Consider the following 21350-nt stretch of genomic DNA (forward strand, 5'->3'; position numbering starts at 1 on the left):
AAATTTCTAGCTTCACTAGCATTTTAAAAATGCTCTGTTGACAGTAGCTCTGAGAGGACATGGAACAGACAGGACAGTTAAATCTCCAAAGTTGGATTTGCTGCTAAGAAAAGATTGCATTCATGTTAGGCTTTGACATGATGTACAAGGATTAACTTGCAAAATTACCTATTGATCCAGAGTTAGGGACAGATGTTCAATACTCTATTAAGTACTTATGTACATAAAACTTTATTTTCAAAGCCTTTTCTTTTCCTTCAGTTTTTATTATACAAGTAATAAATTCATTTTAGGAAAATCAGAAGAAATAATAAAAAATTCACTACATTATATCAGAGAGAATCACTCTCAGCAGACTACTGTATTTAAACATATATTTTCATTTCATTAAATAGGAATAAACTTTACCTACTATTTGCACCATTTAGGAAAAACATCAATAATATATGATAAACATCTCATTTATTAACTGTTTTTTTAAGACATACTTTTTAATGATTACATTTGAATTTTGCAATTTCAGCATTTAAATGTGCCACAACTGCTAAAACCCCTTCTTGCTGACATTCAGATTATTTGTAAGTTTTATTTATTTGATTTTGTACTAATGATATTTTTATCACTGTAGAATGGTGAGAGTGGTTTAGTCCCACCACCACCATTTAGCACTGCGCAATACAAAAAAACTATTTGGATCAAGTCTTGAGCCCAAAGGAAGGCACTTTGAGTTCATCTGCTTTCTTCAAATGCCTGGACTTTTTCCATTCCATAAGAGAAGGGATTATGCTGTGAGAATATCAAACTGTTTTAGAAAACAGAGCCTAGAACCAAACTGGGGCCAAGGGTGGAGCCAGGCACCCACCACAGTGTGGCAGTAAGGGGGTAGATTGCCTGCAGAGATTGCAAAAGCAACAGAAATAACCAAATCTGACTGGTTCTTATTATCATCGTGTGCTGGACATTTTAGAAAAATGTCAATGAAAAAATATTCTGTCTCACCAGGGCAAATTGCTACTATTCCTCAGTCTCTGCAATGTCTCACCACCTTAGCAGCTCAGCTGGTAAAGAATCGCCTGCAATGCAGGAGACCCCAATTTGATTCCTGGGTCTGAAAGATCTGCTGGAGAAGGGATAGGCTACCCACTCCAGCATTCCTGGGCTTCCCTTGTGGCTCAGCTGGTAAAGAATCTGACTGCAATGCAGGAGACCCCAATTTGATTTCTGGGTCTGAAGGATCCCCTGGAGAAGGGAAATGCTACCCATTCCAGTATTTTGGCCTGGAGAATTCCATGGGCTGTATAGTCCACAGGGTCACAAAGAGTCAGACATGACTGAGTGACTTTCACTTTCACACTTTCTTATCTTATAGATGTATTTGTCCTGAAATGTCACCCAATGGTTGCATCTACCGTGACATTTAACCTTAAGGAACATTATTACATGATAAGAAATTTTCATCAATTCTCCATTTACATTAAAAATGTTTACTGAAAAAATAAGTTGACCTTAAAAGTTACTTTGTTTAAAATGTGTTTGAAAATGTTGACAATAGCCATTTGGAAAGCAAAAAGAAGCAACATATATGAATAGACAGCTAGAGGGAAAGCTGAAAGAAGCTACTGTAATTTTTGTATTAACAAAAAACCAAACTTTATCAAATTTTTAATATAAAGAAAATACTTTTATATTTTAAAGATAAAATTTAAATTTGGCAGAAGAGTGGTAGAAAACAGAATATCTTTTTCTTCTCAGTTTCCCTATTAACTAATTTCCTCCACCCTTCATCTCATCCACTTTTTAATACTCAGAAAAATAACTTGAGAGTTAAGATGAGTGAGGTTTAAAAAAAGAGAGATAGAGATTATTTTTATCAGAGCCAATGTTTTACACAGAGTCCCAAGGTTTTATGATATAAACATTAATTTGCTCTACTTTCCTACTGAAACAGATAAACAAACAGTCATCTTAAATTCATAAAGAGTGACAAAACATTTGAGTTTCAATGCAACTCTGTCACTTTACTCACTGTCTGCTTAGGCACATTAATTACTTAGCACTTCTGAACCTTCTCTTAAAGTGGAGATAATAAAGCCTCATATACTGATTTCCCATGTTTGAGACCCTTAAGAATCATATGCAGATGCTTTAGGTATAATTTAATGAGTTAATTTAATTGTATTACACTTATTACGGGCTTCCCTTGTAGCTCAGTCAGTAAAGAATCTGCCTGCAATGCAGGAGACCCAGGTTCAACTCCTGGGTTGGGAAGATCCCCTGGAGAAGGGAATGGCTACCCGCTCCAGTATTCTTGCCTGGAAAATCTCATGGACAGAGGAGCCTGGTGGGCTACAGTCCACGGGGTCATAAGTGGCAGAGATAACTTAGCAACTAAACCACATTTTTTACAATATTTCAATTGTACTGGGTTTTAGAGAATTTCTATGAGTACGACAGGGTCTCAGTCTGGAGAGAGAGCATCTAATAAAGGGGACAGACATGTAGATGGATCTTTCAAACACTAAAGGGTATGTGGGGCATTAGAGAACAAGGCTGCTCAGTAGTATACAAGGATATCATACTTTCTATGACAATGGAAAAATACTGTGCTGTCTCAAAGAATAGCCACTAGCCCCCTCCCACTATGGAGCACTTAGAATGGGTTTAGTGTGGCTGAGGAGATGCATTTTATTTAATTTTCATTAGTTTAGATTTCAAGTGAAATAGCCACACGTGGTGAGTGGCTACCCTGCTGGCTGCTGGCCACAGATAACACGTGAATGGCGCTAGCCAGCCAGGGGTTTTAGTGAAGGCTTCCCAGGGCAGTGGGAGTATTCAAGAGGTAGGCAGTTTGATGCTAAGGGTAAAGAGTTTATAAAAGATTATCACTGCACTAGGGTTAGAAATACAGTTGACCTTTAAGGAAGAACTGATTGGGGTTGGAAAATCTGCATTTAGTCCAGCTCACATTCACTACACAGCTTTTTCCTGGCAAGAGCACGGTGAAGCAAAACTTCCAAAAATCAGAAGATGGAGGTGACAAACCGCTGCTGGAAGCAGATCCTCTCAGAGCTTTCCATGAACCCAAGACTCCCTAAAAGTAAAGCTGAAGACAATTTCACTCAGGAGACCTGTGGGGCGGGCAAGTTCAGGCTGGCACACGAGAACTCGGGAGGCGGCGGCGCCTTGGCTTCCCTGCTTGGCCTTACCTCACTTTTCGGGTTTGCACACCCTCTCCGCAGTTGTCCCGCGTGTTCACAAAGGTCACCTTGCAGATGCTCCAGGGCTCTGTGACCCATATGTACTGGCTGCAGTCACTGTGGCAAGGGACAACCTCATACACCTGAAACACACACGGGTCTCGGTGACCTCACATTGCAGTAATCGTGATATTTCACTTTTACACCAGCCTCTCACTGTTCATCGTCCTAAAACAGGAACATGGAGGCCCTCGTGAGAGGTCGAGTTGCAGCAGTGAAGGGCAGGCAGGGCTAGCCCTGTTGTGATGTGCTGATCTGCTATCCCACTGTGGCTGGAGATCAGACCTCACGGACCACATCAGACACACTCATACTTTCCGGGACTGACCCTTACCACACGGTATTATAACCTCCTGGGCCATGCCGCCTGTTCAGAGTTTCCTGTGTCTTCAGTACTTAGCCCGGGTGTTCGTATGTGAGGCATTCTATAGAGATTTGTTGAGTAAGATGAATAAATGAATAGAAGAATTATCATTAATTTTTAAGTAATTAAGTAAGCACATAACCACACTTTTGAAACTGTGGTTTGGGAGAAGACTCTTGAGAGTTCCTTGGACCGCAAGGAGATCAAACCAGTCAACCCTAAAGGAAATCAACCCTGAATATTCATTGGAAGGACTGATGCTGAAGCTGAAACTCCAATATTTTGGCCACCTGATGCAAAGAATTGACTCACTGGAAAAGACCCTGATACTGTGGGAAAGACTGAAAGGCAGCAGGAGAAGTGGGCGGCAGAGGATGAGATGGTTAGATGGCATCACTGACTCAACGGGCATGAATGTGAGCAAACTCTGAGACAGTGGAGGACACGGGAGCCTGGCACTGGGCTGTCCAAGGGGTCACAAAGAGTCAGATGCGACTTAGCAACTGAACAACAGTAAGAACACAGCATATAAAAGTAGCTATTTTCAAATAAAAATAATTTGGCCCATTTTCCAAATACGTATGTATACCAGTAAGAATTTTTTCATGTTCCATATGGGAAATTAAAAGATAAATAATATGAAATACCACTATCTTAAATAAAGTTATCTTAAGTCATTTAGGGCTTGGAAGTAAGGTCTGAAACTGGTCTCATATTATACAGCTACAAAGCAGTGAGGGCCACATGGAATAAAGCAAATTGTCGGCGCTCTGGTGCCCACTAAGGCTTGCAGGTCCAGGTTTGCAGTGGTGTCGTTGGTTGGTTTCAGGATTTTTAGCACAATGAACGAACTATAGTCTTTTCTCAGTGAGAATGGAGTAAATCAATGGGGAAAAAAAAAAAAGGACTTTAATCCACTGCAACAGAGCTGACTCAATCATTAAAGAAAAATGCCTCTTAAAATTATTTCAAAATCTATGCTAATTCAACTCTATTTCTTACTTTATACATACCCATCCACACACAATAATAGGTGAATATTTTACATAGTCATTCAATTACAGAAAATACAGATTTAAATAGTCCATTGGAACCATTCTTTGTGCAAATTTTCATTTTACTAAACATCCTTGTAAAGTGAATAAAGTTGACCTACTACACATAGGAAAAAAGCATGCACTGTTGGAGTAAGAATCTGTAATTACTGTCATAAGTGATCACCTTCACGTTGCGTTCTGTATTAAAATAGGATTAAATACTATTTTAGTATTTAGTAAAACATTACCCCACATGTTGTGGAGAAGGGAACGACTGAAAGGGAAAAGCCATCTTTCCTAGTCCTTTGACGGCTTTCATTTTAATCTCCTACGCTGGAGAGAATACAGATCAGTTCAGAGTGGCCTCCCGCAACCACTTGGAGCCCACCTACTCCTCTCCCTCACTTTCTGAGAAGCATGAGACAGGAGATGTCACTGCCTCTCAAGGCGAGTGATTTAAGCTTGTTCTCCCCTATCCCCGTACCTTAGGCCCTGATTTTAAAATGAGAAAACACATGTAACACATTAGGGCAAAAAAAAGGAATAGCTGCAGAAGAAAAGTTTATGAGAAATATGACTTCTTTTGTGTAAAAGATAAAAAGAATACATTCTCTGATGCCAGGAGTAGAATGGAAACCAACAGCACTCTATCATGAACCATGAAGTTTAGCAGTTCTTACCTGGGCCTGCAGCAGGGTTCACCAGGAATGAGGAAAAGGGAGAGAAACAGAGACAAGTTAAAATGTCAGTGTATTTGGCGAGAAGATCTCACGTTCTAAGTTTCAAGTATTAGCCATATAAAAATGGTGGGTTTTATTTTTTTTTGGTATTTTTTTTGGTAAATGACTCGAACATTTATCTTAGACCTTGAAATAGAAAAACCAACTCCTCATTATTGTTTAAAATTAAGATACACAAACGAATTGCAAACAGCACAGCCCAGGAAAGGATTTGATAGGCAGGATGAAGAAATCTTAGAAAACCGAGTAGACCTCAAAATACGTATCATGGGCAATTAATATATGACTGCAAATATCTGGTGGACCAAACTGTGAGTAGACTATTTACAGACTGATTGATCTTAATCAATTCATTCACCCATATTTCTGAGGAAATGAGTATTTGCTTCCTCAAATGGAAAATGGAACCTCAGAAACCATTTTCAAGGCAAACTACCACAGATTGCTTATTGAGGAATGTATGACTGCAGTAAAAATCTATATGACTTATAATTTTCACAAATTTACACCAAAACCCCCCCAATTTTCAGTTATACAAACCTTTGCATATTCTTTACTTTTCTTACATTTTACTAACAAATAAATCCTTAGAAGTTTCTACTTTTAATGTAGAATATTTATGCTCAAAGACTCAGAAATCGATTATTTCCTGTTTCAGTTTCAATTTTTCCATTGTACATGTCTCAATATTCCACCAGTAGACTGGTAACAAATACTCAGATATCATACTCTGCATTAGATTTTATCAGAGTGACAGAGAAGCGGCTTAGGGAACAGTTTTAGTAGCAAAGACAGCTTGGCACAGCCATTTGGAACATTCCTAAATTCACTACATAAAAGACGCTGAGGCAAACAGAACTTACTTTAAATTCTGGCTGGCTGTACACATACACACTAAAGGTAAGAAAATGCGTAGCGGTTATTCAAAACGTGGATAAAAATGATTGAAATTTAAGTTTACTATTGGAAATTCAATATTTCAAAACTTGTAGAAAAATATTCTTTTGTTAACAATAAACATTACATTTCAGTTATTCTGTTTCATCAGGGTCATGCACTTTCTTCTTCAGAAATAGTTACTGGGATAGAGAAAATCAACTCCCAGTAGATGGCAGCAGTGCAGTATATTCTTCACCGTTGGTTGCATTTATTTAAGGGCAAGTTAAGCGATTTTACTTGGGAAAAATCAACATTCTTTTAGAAGACTTCCTGTGCAATTTAATTCTCCACTTTCCTGGCCCTTAATTGCTTTATTCAAAAGTTATTTTTATTTTTCTATAATTTACTTTTATTGTGATGAACAAAGGTTATTTTGGGAAGGCAAACGTGTATGGGTTAGCAGTGTATTTGAAGGTTAAAATTAGACAATCTATGTGTGTATGAAATGTACATACATATTTAAATTTGGTTCATACATATAACTTGGTTCTTTTGAGACTTAAAGTTAAATATACATCTTAATAGTCACACACATATTTCATATCTAGTGTGAAATTCACTATCTGTTAATTCTCATGTAGGCCAAACATGGCAATAACTGTCTGATGAATCTTATGTTACATTAAATGAGTAATCTTATATTCAACAATTCCCCCTATTAGATATTTCACTCTTTATTTCCAGTGGAATACAAGTAATAACTATAAATAGCTGCTAACAAAGTGTGTATTCAAAGTCAAAGAAAGTTCCAAATAACACTGAAAAGGCCAATCACCAAATTGATAGATAACATAGTTACTTTGACACCATCTTCGTATCTCTTTCTTCTTAACATATTTCATATCAAACAGAATATATATTCCCCAATTTTTGACCCACACCATACATACTTTCCTTGATTTTAATTTGTATGGTTGGCAATTGAGATTTTTTTTCTGAGTCTAATGGATTTACCAGATAAGACAATCTTGCTCTCAACACTCAAATTACTGTATAACAACAGATTAAATACCTTGACAGTATTTCAAAGGTAGATTTCATTTATTTCCATTGAATTATATTAATATGCACATATATACACATACAGTATATTAAATCTCTTGCAAATACAGAGATCATCCATCTGACTTGTAATTTTAATAATTTACTCAGGCATGGTAAAGATAAAGTGGGTCAAATATCTTATTCAGGGGTTATTATTTATTCTCTATTTTGGGTAAAAAAAAAAAGAGAGCTCAATGTGCATCTAAGAAGTATTTTACAATATTCCCAAGAGCAGAAAATACCTGGTTGACATGATCCAGTTTGGGGCATGGCCTGCCTCCATTATAGGGTTTTTCACGCAGCCATTTAGACCGAACCTTCACGCCGCTCCCACAGGACTTGCTGCAGCGCGACCAATTGGACCACTCACTGAGCTTGCAGTCTGAGGGGCAGGGGATGATGCAGGCCTCTTCAATGTAACCTGTGCGGACAAAAATGAGACAAGAGCTGTCTCCTCCACATGTCACTCGGCTATTACCACCCACCATTCCAGCCCATTTAGAAGGTCCAAGTTTGACTTGCCAGCAACATGCAAATATAGCGGTGTCTCTGTCATTAGGGACTCAAATTAAATCCTGCAGGAAAACGACCGATAAGACAGCGACTCTGTTAAAATAACAGCTGAGCAGCTGCCATGTGATCTGCTCAGGATTCATGCTCGCCATATTTCAACATTTCTGACTTTCTGACAGCTCGTGTTTAATTGACAGTAACCTGTCTGCTGCCATGTCATTCTCATGCTGCCAGAATAATACATTAAAAAAAAGTATAACAGTTTTCTATAAAATCCTATCTGCTAATGTCACATAAGTTCAAGTGTCTCAGTCCATGCAACATTCTTCCTCAAGAAGAAAGCCAGACCCTCTCAATCAATATTCAAAAGGAACCACTTAACTTAGCACCTTATGTTTCGCTTTCATTGAAAATCAAGTCTGATGAAGAAAAATGAAGGATGTTAAATAAATAATGCCTCATATTATTATAGTGCTGTCAATTTCAGAGCGCCTTCACATACTGTATTCAATTGATTCTCTTGAAAATAGCATACATGTAGTGGGCACGTACTGATGCTTTACTGGACAGATAAGATAAAAATACAGAGAGAGAAATGACAGGGCAAGGTCACGCAGTCAGAGATGAGGCTAGGATCTAGTCTAGTCTAGCACTCATTCCATCAAATCACACAGTCAATTAATTTAAGAGTCTGCAGATTTGTCCTGAGAAATGGGAGCATTTTCCTTAACCACTCCCCCAGTACCAACTTGGCACTTCACAGTTATCAATTTATCCCTATTTTTCTCAAGACAAGTAAATGGAAACAGCAAAATTCCCCTGGTCAAGAGTCAAATGTTATCCTCTGTCACACTCTGCCTGTGAGAACGTTCCAGAAACAAGAGAACACTCTGCTCTTGTCATTTGACATCAATGCCAAAGATTCCATTTTGAAAATGACTACAATGTAAAAAGTTTCTATTAAGAACTCTAGGTAGACTTTTAAAAACTTAATTGAGACATAATTTATATATCATAAAAGTCAGCTCATGTTTTGGTCTTTAATATAGTCTGTGTTATGCAACCATCACCACTATCTGCTTTCAGAAGATTTTCATTACCACTGCTATACCTATTAGCAGCCATTTCCCATTTTCCCCTACCGTACTCTAGCAACCACTAATCTAGACCGTATCTCTTAAGAATTCACCTATTCTGAACATTTTATAAAATGAAATCAAACATTATGCTTTATGATGGGCTTCTTTTACTTAATACAATGTTTTCAGGATTCTTTTATGTTGGGACATTTGTTAGTACCTCATTGCTTTTTATAACTAAACAGTATTCCATTGTATGGACATATATTTTTTAATCCTTTCATCAGTTGATGGACATTTTACTTGTTTCCATGCTTTGTACATTACAAATAATGCTGTGAATATTTGTGTACAAGCTTCTGTACACGTGAGTTTTCAATTCTCTTGGGTATGTATCTAGGAACGGAATTACTTGATCATATGATAACTCTTTAACTTTTTACTGAAATGCCAAACTGTTTTCCAAAGTGACTGTACCATTTTACAATACCACTAGCAGGATATGAGTGTTCCACTTTATACATTTGTCAAAACTCATTTATTATGTCTCTTTTATTTTAGTGTCCTTTGAAGAACAAAAGTGTAAATGGTAATGAAGTCCAGTTTATCTACTTTTATTTTTATTTCTGTGCTTTGATGTCCTATCTGGAAACCATTATCTAATCCAAGGTCATAAAGGTCAAAAACACCCATTTTTTCCCAAGAGTTTTATAGTTTTAGTTCTTATATTTAGGTATATAATTCATTTTGAGTCAAGCAAAAAATGTCTAGTCACTTACAAATCCATGTCATCAGTAACCAAATTATTTAATGTTTATAAAAGACAATTACTTAACAAAAAGCCAACTATTTCCAAGTATTATCAAAACTGCTTTAGTAAAAGAACACTAGTATTTCATACATAATAAATTATTGAAATATTTCTAGAATTGCATTTCCTACCTTGTGTATGTGTGTGTGCTAAGCTGTATCTAACTTTTTGCAACCCTATGAACTGCAGCCTGCCAGGATTCTCTGTCCATGGGATTCTCCAGGCAAGAATACTGGGGTGGGTTGCCATGCCCTCCTCCAGGGGATCATCCTGACCCAGGGATCAAACCCGTGTCTCTTATGTCGTCTGCACTGGCAAGCAGATTCTTTACCACTAGCGCCACCTTTCCTGGCTTGCAAAACATCAAAATAACTGCAAAAACAAACCTCTAACCTTTTGTCATTCAGTAATTATAACTGACAGTAGACTCACATGATTTTTCATGTTACTACTTCAGAGTAACAGATAAATGGAAATTCTTTCCATTTTATCTGCTGAAGTACAATGGCATTGGTGAAATATGTCATGTCTGAATTCAGTTTCATTCACATTGTATTATTAAGTAAGCAGATATAAAATTTTTATGTTTGATCTTCCAAGAGAGTATTCCAGAGAATGTCTCTCCGATAAAACTCAATCTATTAAATTGCTGAAAGATACAAATTAGGCACTGAGATAAAGACACAACTGCAAAAGAGTATAATGCTTAGCATTCCATTTTAATTTTCTAATGTGTAACAACATTCAATAATTGCCTGTCATGTTTATCTCGTACAATTAAAATCCTTAATGCTACTAGTGAACTGCCAGATAAGCATTCCCCTGCCTTCTCCACTAGGATCATTTTTGAGGGCAATTAACGCCAAACGATCATGGGGGATAGAAAGACAGAAACATCTGAAGCGTTTTAAGGCTAAATAAACTGCTGGCATCTTGAAGCAATTTATGGTTCCCGAGAATGCTGGAATAAAATAAATGACTTCACAATGAGGGTGTTAAAACTTGGTAGCTCAAACACAGAATATGACACATGAAAAAATCAAACTCCTGAATTTGATTGTAGTTTTTGTATCTATATCTGTTCTGAAGGCTGCTTTCAGGTTGAAATGAATACAAAATTATCAGGCTTTGAGTGGCAACCAGAGGACCTTTGAGATACACCCTGTCACCTCATTCATTTGAATTATGAATGTGCAGATAAAATAACTTTCAACAACTTTCCCAATTATGATATTGTGCTGTTGAAAGGTGTACTGCTGATAAAGAATTCATTTTGAAAGCACGTGGAACATATTGGTTGGTTCTGATTTACAGCTGTGTGAGTGAGCACGGCTGGCACTCCATTGGAAACATCTGGATTAATCTCAAAAGTGACCCGAAAAATCTATCCTGCTTAAATGTGTGTTATATGCACATGACTGCAATTGCAAATGAGGACATTTAGCTACAATGGTCCTTATGGATTTGAAAATACTGGAAAAAGGTCACTGAAAAGTAGTTTCAAAATGAATAGAATATACTTTTGTAATTATATATTAAGAACTAATAACTTGAAAAGCTGGGGAAACTAAAGTACCATGTATATATCCAAACTCCTATAATCAACTCTTCTACCTATAAAATTCTTATATTCAGTGTTTGAAAGGTTATGAATCAACCCTGGGCAACTAAAATGTTCATGATGAAGTATTCGGGTAAGTTCATATAACTGCAATAAACAGTTATTTTATTTTTATATTTTTGTTTCCTATACATGTGAAGACATATCTCTTCATATCTGCTAGGTACTTATAGACTTTCTCAGAAAATTTCAACATCAGTTTTAATTGCTGTCAGATTTTGTAGCTGTTGCTCTTCCAATACTGATAGCTTACCCAGTGACTAGGAGCATTCAGATTCAGGCAGTGTACCTATGTAGTTCATGATCAAGGCCATTTCTAATAGCAAACTCTAAAACACTGCTGTATAATGAAGACTTTGGCTGTTCTGTTTCTCTGATTCCTGGCAGACAGCTTCTAAGCTCTGAAATTTCCTGAGTGACAGGAGTATCTTTGTTATTCATGGTGGGCCTCTTAGACTACATGTGAGTTTATTAGAAGATGTTTAAGGAAGGGGGATGACTGTACCATGAAGACCAACCATGTATTTAAAAAGCTTGGGACTTTCAGCCTCTTGATATCCTCCCAGCCTATTGGGAGAGGAGATTGAGTTTAACTGTGTGGTCAGTGATTCAACTAATAATGCCTACATAACAACTCCTTCCCCACTAGAAAACTCTGGATACAAAAGCTCAGGCTGGCAAAGGACATCCATGGGCCAAGATGGTGATGTCTCCTGGTTCCATGAGACGACAGCACGGATGCCCCGTGTTTGGGACCCTCCCAGCCTTCATCTATGTATCCCTTCTATTGACTGTTTCTGATTTTCATCCTTTTGCTATAATAAAACTCTAAGTATGATGCTTTCTGAGTTCTCTGAATCATCCCAGCAAATCATTGAACCTGAGCGAGTAGTGGGAACCCCTAAATCTGTGGCCAGTTGGTCAGAAGTGAGGCTCACCCGGGAGCCCTGAACACGCACAGCTCATGTCTGAAGCGAGAGCAGTCTTGTAGAGGACTGAACCCTTAGCCTGTGAAGTTTAGCCCAAGTCCAGGTAGTCAGTGTCAGAAATGAATTCTACTTTCAGATGTATATATTTTATTTAAAAAGGAAATAAACTTATTTATGTAAGAGCCCATATCCAAAGTTTACTTATTCAACCAAAATAAAAACTTTGAGAATAATTAGATACATGAAGGCATTTATGGACTTTTTCTCCTCAAATCTAACATTTACAATTTTAACTAATATTGTATTAAAAATTGGAAAAAATGTTCTAAGAACCCATTTTGGAAATAGGGCTTTGTCAGCAATATAAACATATTTGACAGAGTGTTCAGATTATGAAGTAATAGGAAATAAATTAACTTTGAAACAGCAGAGTGATTTATTTTGAACTGGATCCAAGGCAGGGCACTGTTCTTTTAGTCAATAAGAATCACACAATGACACGAAGTATTTCCAAAGGATGATCTTTAAACACTAGTTTGTTGGATTCTCAGCTTCCCTGGTGGCTCAGACAGTAAAGAATCTGCCTGCAATGTGGGAGACCTGGGTTTGATTCCTGGGTTGGGAAGATCCTAATAAATGTTAACATGATTTTTATAAAATGGTCAAGCAAGTTGGAAAATTGTTGCATTAAACTAGGTTAAACAGGTCTTTTTACCCTGGGCTTTCTCTTTGTTGTGTATTGTATGTTTGCTAACATGAACAGTGAATCTCTAGGAGAATGACTCAGACACTGCATTATATGCTTCTTAACTTTTTCCTACAGCATCTCCCTGGACCAGTGAGAAACAGATCATTCCAATAGGTTGCAATTATAATGCATTAAAACTGGATTCATGTTTTGAGCTGTACAGAGTTTTAATGTTTAATTAGACCTTTTTATGTCCATTTCTAGATAAGGGAAAAATGCAAAAGCTAACAAAAACAAAACCCCTAAACTTAAGAAAATTTCTTCTTAGTTTATACTTTAAAGTTTTAAAGAAGTAAAGGTTAAACATATGGCAAAGAGAGAGGAAACTGTTATGCAGATAAACTTCTTGAATATTTTTTTAATGACTATTTTAAATGACCATTTTGTGTTTATGCAGATTAGCTACAATTTCCTACAGGGATAAGCTGGCTTTCAATGTAACTATGAAAAAATGGCTAAACATTGGAGAGTAAATGCAAGTGAAGGTTTTCCTTTTAAATTTAACTTTAAAATGCCCACAAATATGTTGGCGTGCTCTCAGGTTACTTTTTGAGCCCATCGATATGGTTTATGTCTAATATAAACCATGTGGTTTATGTCTAATTCTTCATGCATTTACAAAAAAAATTCTTATGCATAAGCCTTGCTCACTATATAATCATTTTGATGGTACTTTGAAGTAGAAAAAGACCAGGGATCGAACTTTAGTTTCCTGTATCTCCTGCATTGCAGACGGATTCTTTACCCTCGAGCCATAGGGGGAGTCCTGAAATGAGACCACACTCAACTAAAGGGTATTAGACTATATTCAACTAATGGGTATTACAGTTACTTTGGACTTGCAGGGCATTAATATAACAGGATTCTATATGAGGGTCAGTTAGTATCTCTATGAATTATGAAACCTTATAATACAATAGGCTTCCCTGCTGGCTCAGCGGTAAAGAAGCTGCCTGCAATGCAGGAGACACAGGTTCCATTCCTGGGTCGGGAAGATTCCCTGGAGGAGGAACTGGCAACCCACTCCAGTACTCTTGCCTGGAAAATCCCACAGACAGAGGAGCCTGGAAGGCTATAGTCCCTGGGGTAGCAAAATAGTCGGACAAGACTTAGTGACTAAACAACTACAACAACCTCAAGAACAACATAACACAACAGGAGTAATGAACAACTTTGTGGTTGTATCAATCAAATTATCATCGTTATCAGCACGATTATCACACCTAATCGTTTCACTGAAGTTAGTTATCTTAGGGCTTCCCTTGTGGCTCAGCTGGTAAAGAATCAGCCTGCTCTGCGGGAGACCCGGGTTTGATTCCTGGGCTGGGAAGATCCCCTGGAGAAGGGAAAGGCTACCCACTCCAGTATTCTGGCCTGGAGAATTCCACGGGCTGTATAGACTATGGGGTCGTCGCAAAGAGTCGGACACGACCGAGCGACTTCCACTCACTCGCTCAGTGCTATCTTTCCTCTAAGGCAATGGGGAGGGGGAGGGGTCTGAGCCCAAAAGAAAGGATGTGGAATAAAACATAATAGCAGATATTGTTGATAAAGGCAAAGATAAATAGATTTTTCTCTGCTGCTGCTGCAAATAATGAACTGTCCTTGGTAGTTAAATTTTATTTTAAGCAGTGAAATACTTTGTTCCTAAAATAGTAGAAAGCGCAGTAAGTGTACGGGGTATCCTGGAGGCTATATTTGACAGCCTGGCCTGAGGGGCTCCATGGAGCCCAGTTTAAAAGCTTATAAGTAAGTACTACTAGGCTGAGGTCTCTGTGACGTGGAGCACACAGAACTTAGTGATAACACCAGAAGTATTCCCATCTCATACAGCGTGAATGGTGGCTGCAGGAAAACTGCCAAGGAAAGTCACCCTCAACCTCTATGGTCCTCCTTCAGGGCGCCTGTTAGAAAAGAATGCTGGCATCCACACTTTATTTACAGTCCACCCTAGGTACCTGGTTTCTTTTTGTACCCACATATCCACAGTAGCCCTTTCTTTATTTCCCTGATTCTTGAAACTTGCATCTTCTATCTCAGGAAAAGTCTTTCTCATTCTCTGCCTGTCTTTTTACATTTGAAGGGAAAAAGATCTCAATTGTGAAAGATGACTGTAAAACCAACGCTAGCTTTATCTGTATTATCAAATGAAAGGTTTAAATTCTAAAATGAATTAAGACATCAGAAAAATACTACCAACTGAAAAAGTTTCTTAGAGAAATCAGCACTCCATTTCAGCTCATTTAAAAAACTCTCTATATTGCCTTTTTTCCTGCTTTAATGAAACATGCTCTTTCTCAAATACAGGCATCTACTACAATAAGGAATAATTTCTCACTCCATTTTGTTTCTAATTAACCTTTAACATTAAACATATCATCTTCTATAGAATTTCATTACAAAAAGGAAAACATTCCAGGTATATTATGGTTCAGTAGTCATGTAGGTTATTTCAGAATCTACTTTCTTCATATCCATAATTAATTTTATCAGATGTACTCTGAACTCCACAATGTCTTAAAAGTATATATTCTAGATCTAAAATTTACTTGTAAATTAAGTACTCTCTGAATTTTAAAAAATTTCAGTTGGGCACTTGTACAAGAAATACACTTAGGATGCATTCCTTTTCTAAGTTTTGTTGATGGTCTTTTTTTTGTTCCCATAAATCCTAATAGGAAAAAGACCCCACACTTTGTGGCATGTATACAAGAATTTCTGACTGATAAGGCAGCATCCAGCGTTTACAGTTCCTTACAACATTGAGGGACGATCATTCAAACATGATACCTGTTTTCAAATATTCCACATCATAACTGCGGGCAACTGGTGAAATAAAGATGTAGATCATTTAGGTTATTATGCAATAATATTAAGTGTTGCCATAAGGGTAAGCTATCATTATGAAATGAGAACATCTTACTAAAAAGCTTTTGTTTCACTTGTAAAGTTTGCAGAGCTTTCTTTTTATTAAAATAATTAGTATTGCAGTACAAACCCCCGATGAAGCAACCTGTAAGAATGACTGTGGGTGCCAGAAAGGGTTTTGCAAAATATCAAATTTTAATGGGTATACTTTGGACCCCACTGATGCTTCCAAGACTAACCGCTAAAGCTAAAGCTTCATTACTGTCCAGAAGGTTCTCTGTAATACCATTCATAAACATGCTAGGCAAAGAGAGAAAGCATGAAAGAATCAATACAAATCATAATATTTTAGAATTAATGTTAAAGGGAAATTAATCTTATACTACTGAGGCATTAGACAAACTATGCTGAACAATTCAATAGCGACTGTAGTTAAAAGACTGAAATAATTAAGAGTGTAATGTGACCTGGAACAAGTAGTACAGCATGATGGTCAAAAGGCAGTACAAAGTCCTGGAATTTAGTCACTGGATTGTGACTACTGAGTGCACAAAGTCAAAAGCACACACAACACTTTAATACAATACCGTTCTCTGTTTATGAACAGAGCAGTAAATAAACACACAGCTCTCTCCTATTTCCCTATCTGAGCCAAAAAAGACCTTCCTCTCCCTCAGGGCAACCATTAACTTGCCAATATCCTTTCACAGAAGATCCTACAGAACTCATTCTCTTTTCAAAATCATACCAAAACAGGTATTCACTTTATAAAGATGCATATTTACAAATTTTAAAAACTTCCTAATGTTTGTGCTCCTCCCCACAACTGGTAAGCAAGTGAACTATCACCCATTAGGTGTTGATTATTTTGACACCCTCTGCACACCCCCACCTCCCCACCATCTTGTCAGAATGCAGATTCTGATTCAGCTGCTCTGCAATGTGGGCTGAATTTCCAGTGGCTTTTCTGGAATGTCTATGCTGCTGGTCTGAGTAAGAAAGGTTCAAATCCCAGTTGGCAAATGATAGCCTAGGTTGACAGCCTATGTTTGTAAATGAAGTTTTATTGGAACATAACTGTGCAATTCACTCACATATTGTCTCTGGCTGTTTTCATGCTATAACCGCAGAATTGGCTAGTGGTTACAGATACCTTTTGGCCTGCAGAGCCTGAAATATTTGCTTTTGGCCCTTTAGGAAAACATTTGATAACAAGTAATTTAGCCATGGACAGTGGAGCCTGGTAGGCTACAGTCTATGGGGTCACAAAGAGTCAGACATGAATGAGGCAACTGACTGTGCATGCAACTTAACCTAAAAGCTGATTCTCAAGTTTCCCAGAGTCTGTCCAAGTTGGTAAGTATTTGATAGGTATCAACAGCAATATATAAAATTACTTTTATGTGATAGGAGACCTATGTATACATAATAGTGTGGGCTCAGAAAAGCTAGGCTTTTCTGCTTATTTGACATTAACAGATGATAAAACATCACAAATAAAAATGAGTTCAATTTTAGAATACCTGTTGAGGGTGCACTGTGGCTTAAACTCGATATAAGGAACATCAAAGACAAATATGCTGAGAGTAAAGATTGAAGAGAAGTGTCTGGAAGAAATTACATAATTCAAAGAGCTCAAGACTTGAGCATCTGGCACTTTTTCAATTTATTCCATTCACCTTGAAAGTATTGTTTTGAGATAAATCTAATAGAAATGTTATTCCTTATTTTCTCAAGGGAAGTTGAGTGGACACAAAGAGAATTAAATAAAAATTCAATATTCCCAATTAAAGTTGCAAACACAGGCTGGGAAAAAGCAAGTTGTCACAGTTACTAATATAAACCAAGAGATAAGCTGTTGTCCAAACCTGGTGTTGTACAAATCAGGCAATTCTGAACCTACATACAATTTAGTAGGCAGAGAGAAGCATACATACTTGATGAGTAGCATATAGAAAGTTTGTGGCATGCATATGTTTTATTCCAAAGATCTCAGTTGTTCTCAGTGATCTGTTTGATTATATCCCAGAACTGTGACAGAGGGAAGGACACTATTTGAAAAAAGTGTCCAAGCCTGATTGCGGATCAAACACAGCTACAAAAATTCTCTCCAACTCTTTACTCATTCATTCATTCTACAAATACTTACTGAGCACCTACTGTTCTAGTGCTTGGGATACGTGAGTGAATAGAGTAATCAAAGATAACTTCATCAATCCATGTTTTTGTACAGGAGATACAACATAGATAAAAATATAATAAATAAATTACATGGAATGTTATAGAGTGATACATGTTTTTGAAATACAAAATGTTGAGCAGAAAAAGGGGTTTTGGGCAATCTGGGTAGGGTTGAGGGACAGCATAATAAAATCTGTCACATTTCAACAAAAATCTTGAATACATATACCTTGCATAAGCTAGGTTACCTCTATGATTATTTAAAATATTGAGGTTAAATGATATCATAATTCCAGAAATTCTACCTCCTGTTCTGGCAAATTTTAAGAGTGATTAACTGGAGAAGTACCTAGTACTATGTGCATAGGCAATCAATTTCTAGTAAACCAATCAAGTTCTTTGGAACAGACCCTGATGCTAGGAAATACTGAGGGCAGGAGGAGAAGAAGGCAACAGAGAATGAAATGGTTGGATGGCACCGCTGAATCAATGGACATAAGTTTATGCAAACTCTGGGAGATAGTGAAGGACAGGGAAGCCTGGCGGGCTGCAGTTCATGGGGGCAAAGAGTTGGACACGAGTTAGCGATGAACAACAAGAATAATCAAGGTCTTAGAGGATTCTAGCAGTGAGGAGAAAATGTGTAATTTGGTTTTTGAGTGATTTACAGTTTGTTGCCAATAGTGACGCTGTCCAAGATTTCATAGCAAAAGTAAATATACATAGTTTGTATTATGAGGTTAGGAGAGATAATAGCCAAAAATCTATTCATATATTAACATTTGTGTGGGAACTATATTTAACACCATGTATCAGGAGGGGTGAACATTTATTTGGCTCCCAGGTATACTTTAAGATCTGATTTTTGGAGTATTGGTATTGCTTTTCAGTACAGAGTCTATCACTATGAGAAATTCCAGACAGAATTGTGCCTTGAGTTACAGATGTTTAAAAAAAAATGGTAACCACATGGGAAATGACCTAAAATAATATACTTAAACTGATGACAGTCAAACTGTTTTATCAGTATAATAACTGATAATATGAACCACAGATGGATAACACAGATTAAATAGAAATGCCATAAGGCTACTATTGAACAGGACAGGGGATTACTGTCTTTGCACTGCACACACATGGGGATCAATTTTATGTTTAAACTGAAAGCTGTAAGAGACTTTTCTTGAAAGCCACTTTAAAACCCCATTTGCACCATACATCTGGAAAGCTGATTTGGCTGAGCAAAGGCAGGGGTCATAGAAACTGCAATTTAGAGAACGCCTAGGATAGGGTACCAAAGTGATAGCATTCCACTACCAGGATTGACAGAACATCAGTAGTAATTCCAAAGAAATCAGGCAAGAGTCAATTTCCTCACACTTTGAGTAAAACTGTTAGTAAACGCTAAAATATCCCACTGGATATGCATCATAGATCAGATTTAATGAGAAAGGAGAGATACTGAATGACACAAAGAACTAAATTGGAACAGTTCACTTTATCTTTGGTCCTTTCACAATTTCCATGAAGTTCAGTGTTTCCAGGGACCCACCTTTTTCCTAGATGTGCTTTTCTTTTAAAATACAGTACTGAATTCTTCACGCTTTAAATTGACAGTGCTAAGGCAGGAAGTCTACTGCTTTTGGTCAATTTCAGTTTTTTCTGTAGTTGTACTTTTTTCAAGGGATCAAACATTTTTGTGGAGAAGACTCTTGAGGGTCCCTTGAACTGCAAGGAGGTCAAAGCAGTCAATCCTAAAGGAAGTCAGTCCTGAATATTCATTGGAAGGACTGATGCTGAAGCTGAAACTCCAATACTTTGGCCACCTGATGCGAAGAGCTGACTCATTGGAAAAGACCCTGATGCTGGGAAAGATTGAGGGCAGGAAGAGAAGGGGACAACAGAGGATGGGATGGTTGGATGGCATCACTGACTCCATGAATATGAGTTTGAGCAGGCTCCAGGAGTTGGTGATGGTCAGGGAAGCCTGGCGTGCTGCAGTCCATGGGGTCGCAAAGAGTCGGACACGACTGAGTGACTGAACTGAACTGAAACATTTTCACGAGAGTCACAAGATATTTTTAAAGTTTTTTTTTTTTTCTTTTTTTGTCTAAAAATAAGATTGACTGTTAAGTGGTTGACTGAAGTGCTCATGCATCTAATTAGCAAATCAGGGTAAAAGAGAGAACAGATGAGAGTCATTCTGAAAGTTTACAGGCTATATTAAAAACAAATGATTATCTTGCTGATTCACTACGAGTAACATTTTAAAATGTGAGCAAACACTTACATGCTACAAGTCAGGAGAAACATTTTTAAAGTGACCTTCAATTTTACATTTTAATGACTAACTATGGATCCTCTACATTATCATCATATTACCTCAGAATGGGAAGTGCATTTACATTTTCCCTGCTATTTATAGCACCTATGTTCTTTACCTTCTACGGAGAGTACATCACGTGAAATGCCGGCCTGGATGAAGCACAAGCTGGAATCAAGATTGCCAGGAGAAATATCAACAGTCTCAGATATGCAGATGATACCACTCTAATGGTAGAAAGTGAAAAGGAACTAAAGAGCCTCTTGAGGAGGGTGAAGAGAGGAGAGTGAAAAAGCTGGTTTGGAAACTCAACATTCAAAAAACTAACATCATGGCATCTGGTCCCATCACTCCATGGCAAATAGAAGGGGAAAATGTGGAAGCAGTGATAGATTTTATTTTCTTGGGCTCCAAAATCACTGCAGACAGTGATTGTAGCCATGATATGAAAAGACACATGCTCTTTGGAGGGAAAGCTATAACAAACCTAGACAGCATACTCAAAAGCAGAGACATCACTTTGCCAACAAAGATCTGTATAGTCAAACTATGGTTTTTCTAGTAGTCATGTACAGCTATTAGAGTTGGACCATAAAGAAGGCTGAGTGCCAAAGAATTGACGCTTTGGAACAGTGGTGCTAGAGAAGACTCTTGCGAGTCCCTTGAACAAGATCAAAGCAGTCCATCCTAAAGGAAATCAGTCCTGAATATTCACTGGACGAACTAATGCTGAAGATCCAATACTTTGCCCACGTGATGCAAAGAACTCACTCTTTGGAAAACACCGCGATACTGGAAAAGACTGAAGGCTAAAAGAGAAGAGGGTGGCACAGGATGAGATGGTTAGATAGCATTACTGACTCAATGGACTTGAGCAAAGTCTGGGAGATAGTAGA

At 37.5% G+C, this 21350-nt stretch overlaps 1 protein-coding gene across 1 annotated transcript in view; it reads right to left on the minus strand.

Annotated features, from left to right (window-relative positions):
* The window catches only part of THSD7A (thrombospondin type 1 domain containing 7A), a 452526-nt gene that overhangs the window by 38250 nt on the left and 392926 nt on the right, over nt 1-21350 (minus strand). The window contains exons 14-16 of the mRNA XM_043462735.1: nt 7624-7802; nt 5339-5344; nt 3207-3340 (exon numbers count right to left, since the gene is read on the minus strand). Coding sequence (XP_043318670.1) covers nt 3207-3340; nt 5339-5344; nt 7624-7802 — 319 coding nt within the window. The remainder of the gene's footprint in view (nt 1-3206; nt 3341-5338; nt 5345-7623; nt 7803-21350) is intronic.

This window comes from Cervus canadensis, chromosome 3 (genome assembly GCF_019320065.1).
Source record: "Cervus canadensis isolate Bull #8, Minnesota chromosome 3, ASM1932006v1, whole genome shotgun sequence".
In the NCBI taxonomy this organism is placed as follows: domain Eukaryota; kingdom Metazoa; phylum Chordata; class Mammalia; order Artiodactyla; family Cervidae; genus Cervus; species Cervus canadensis.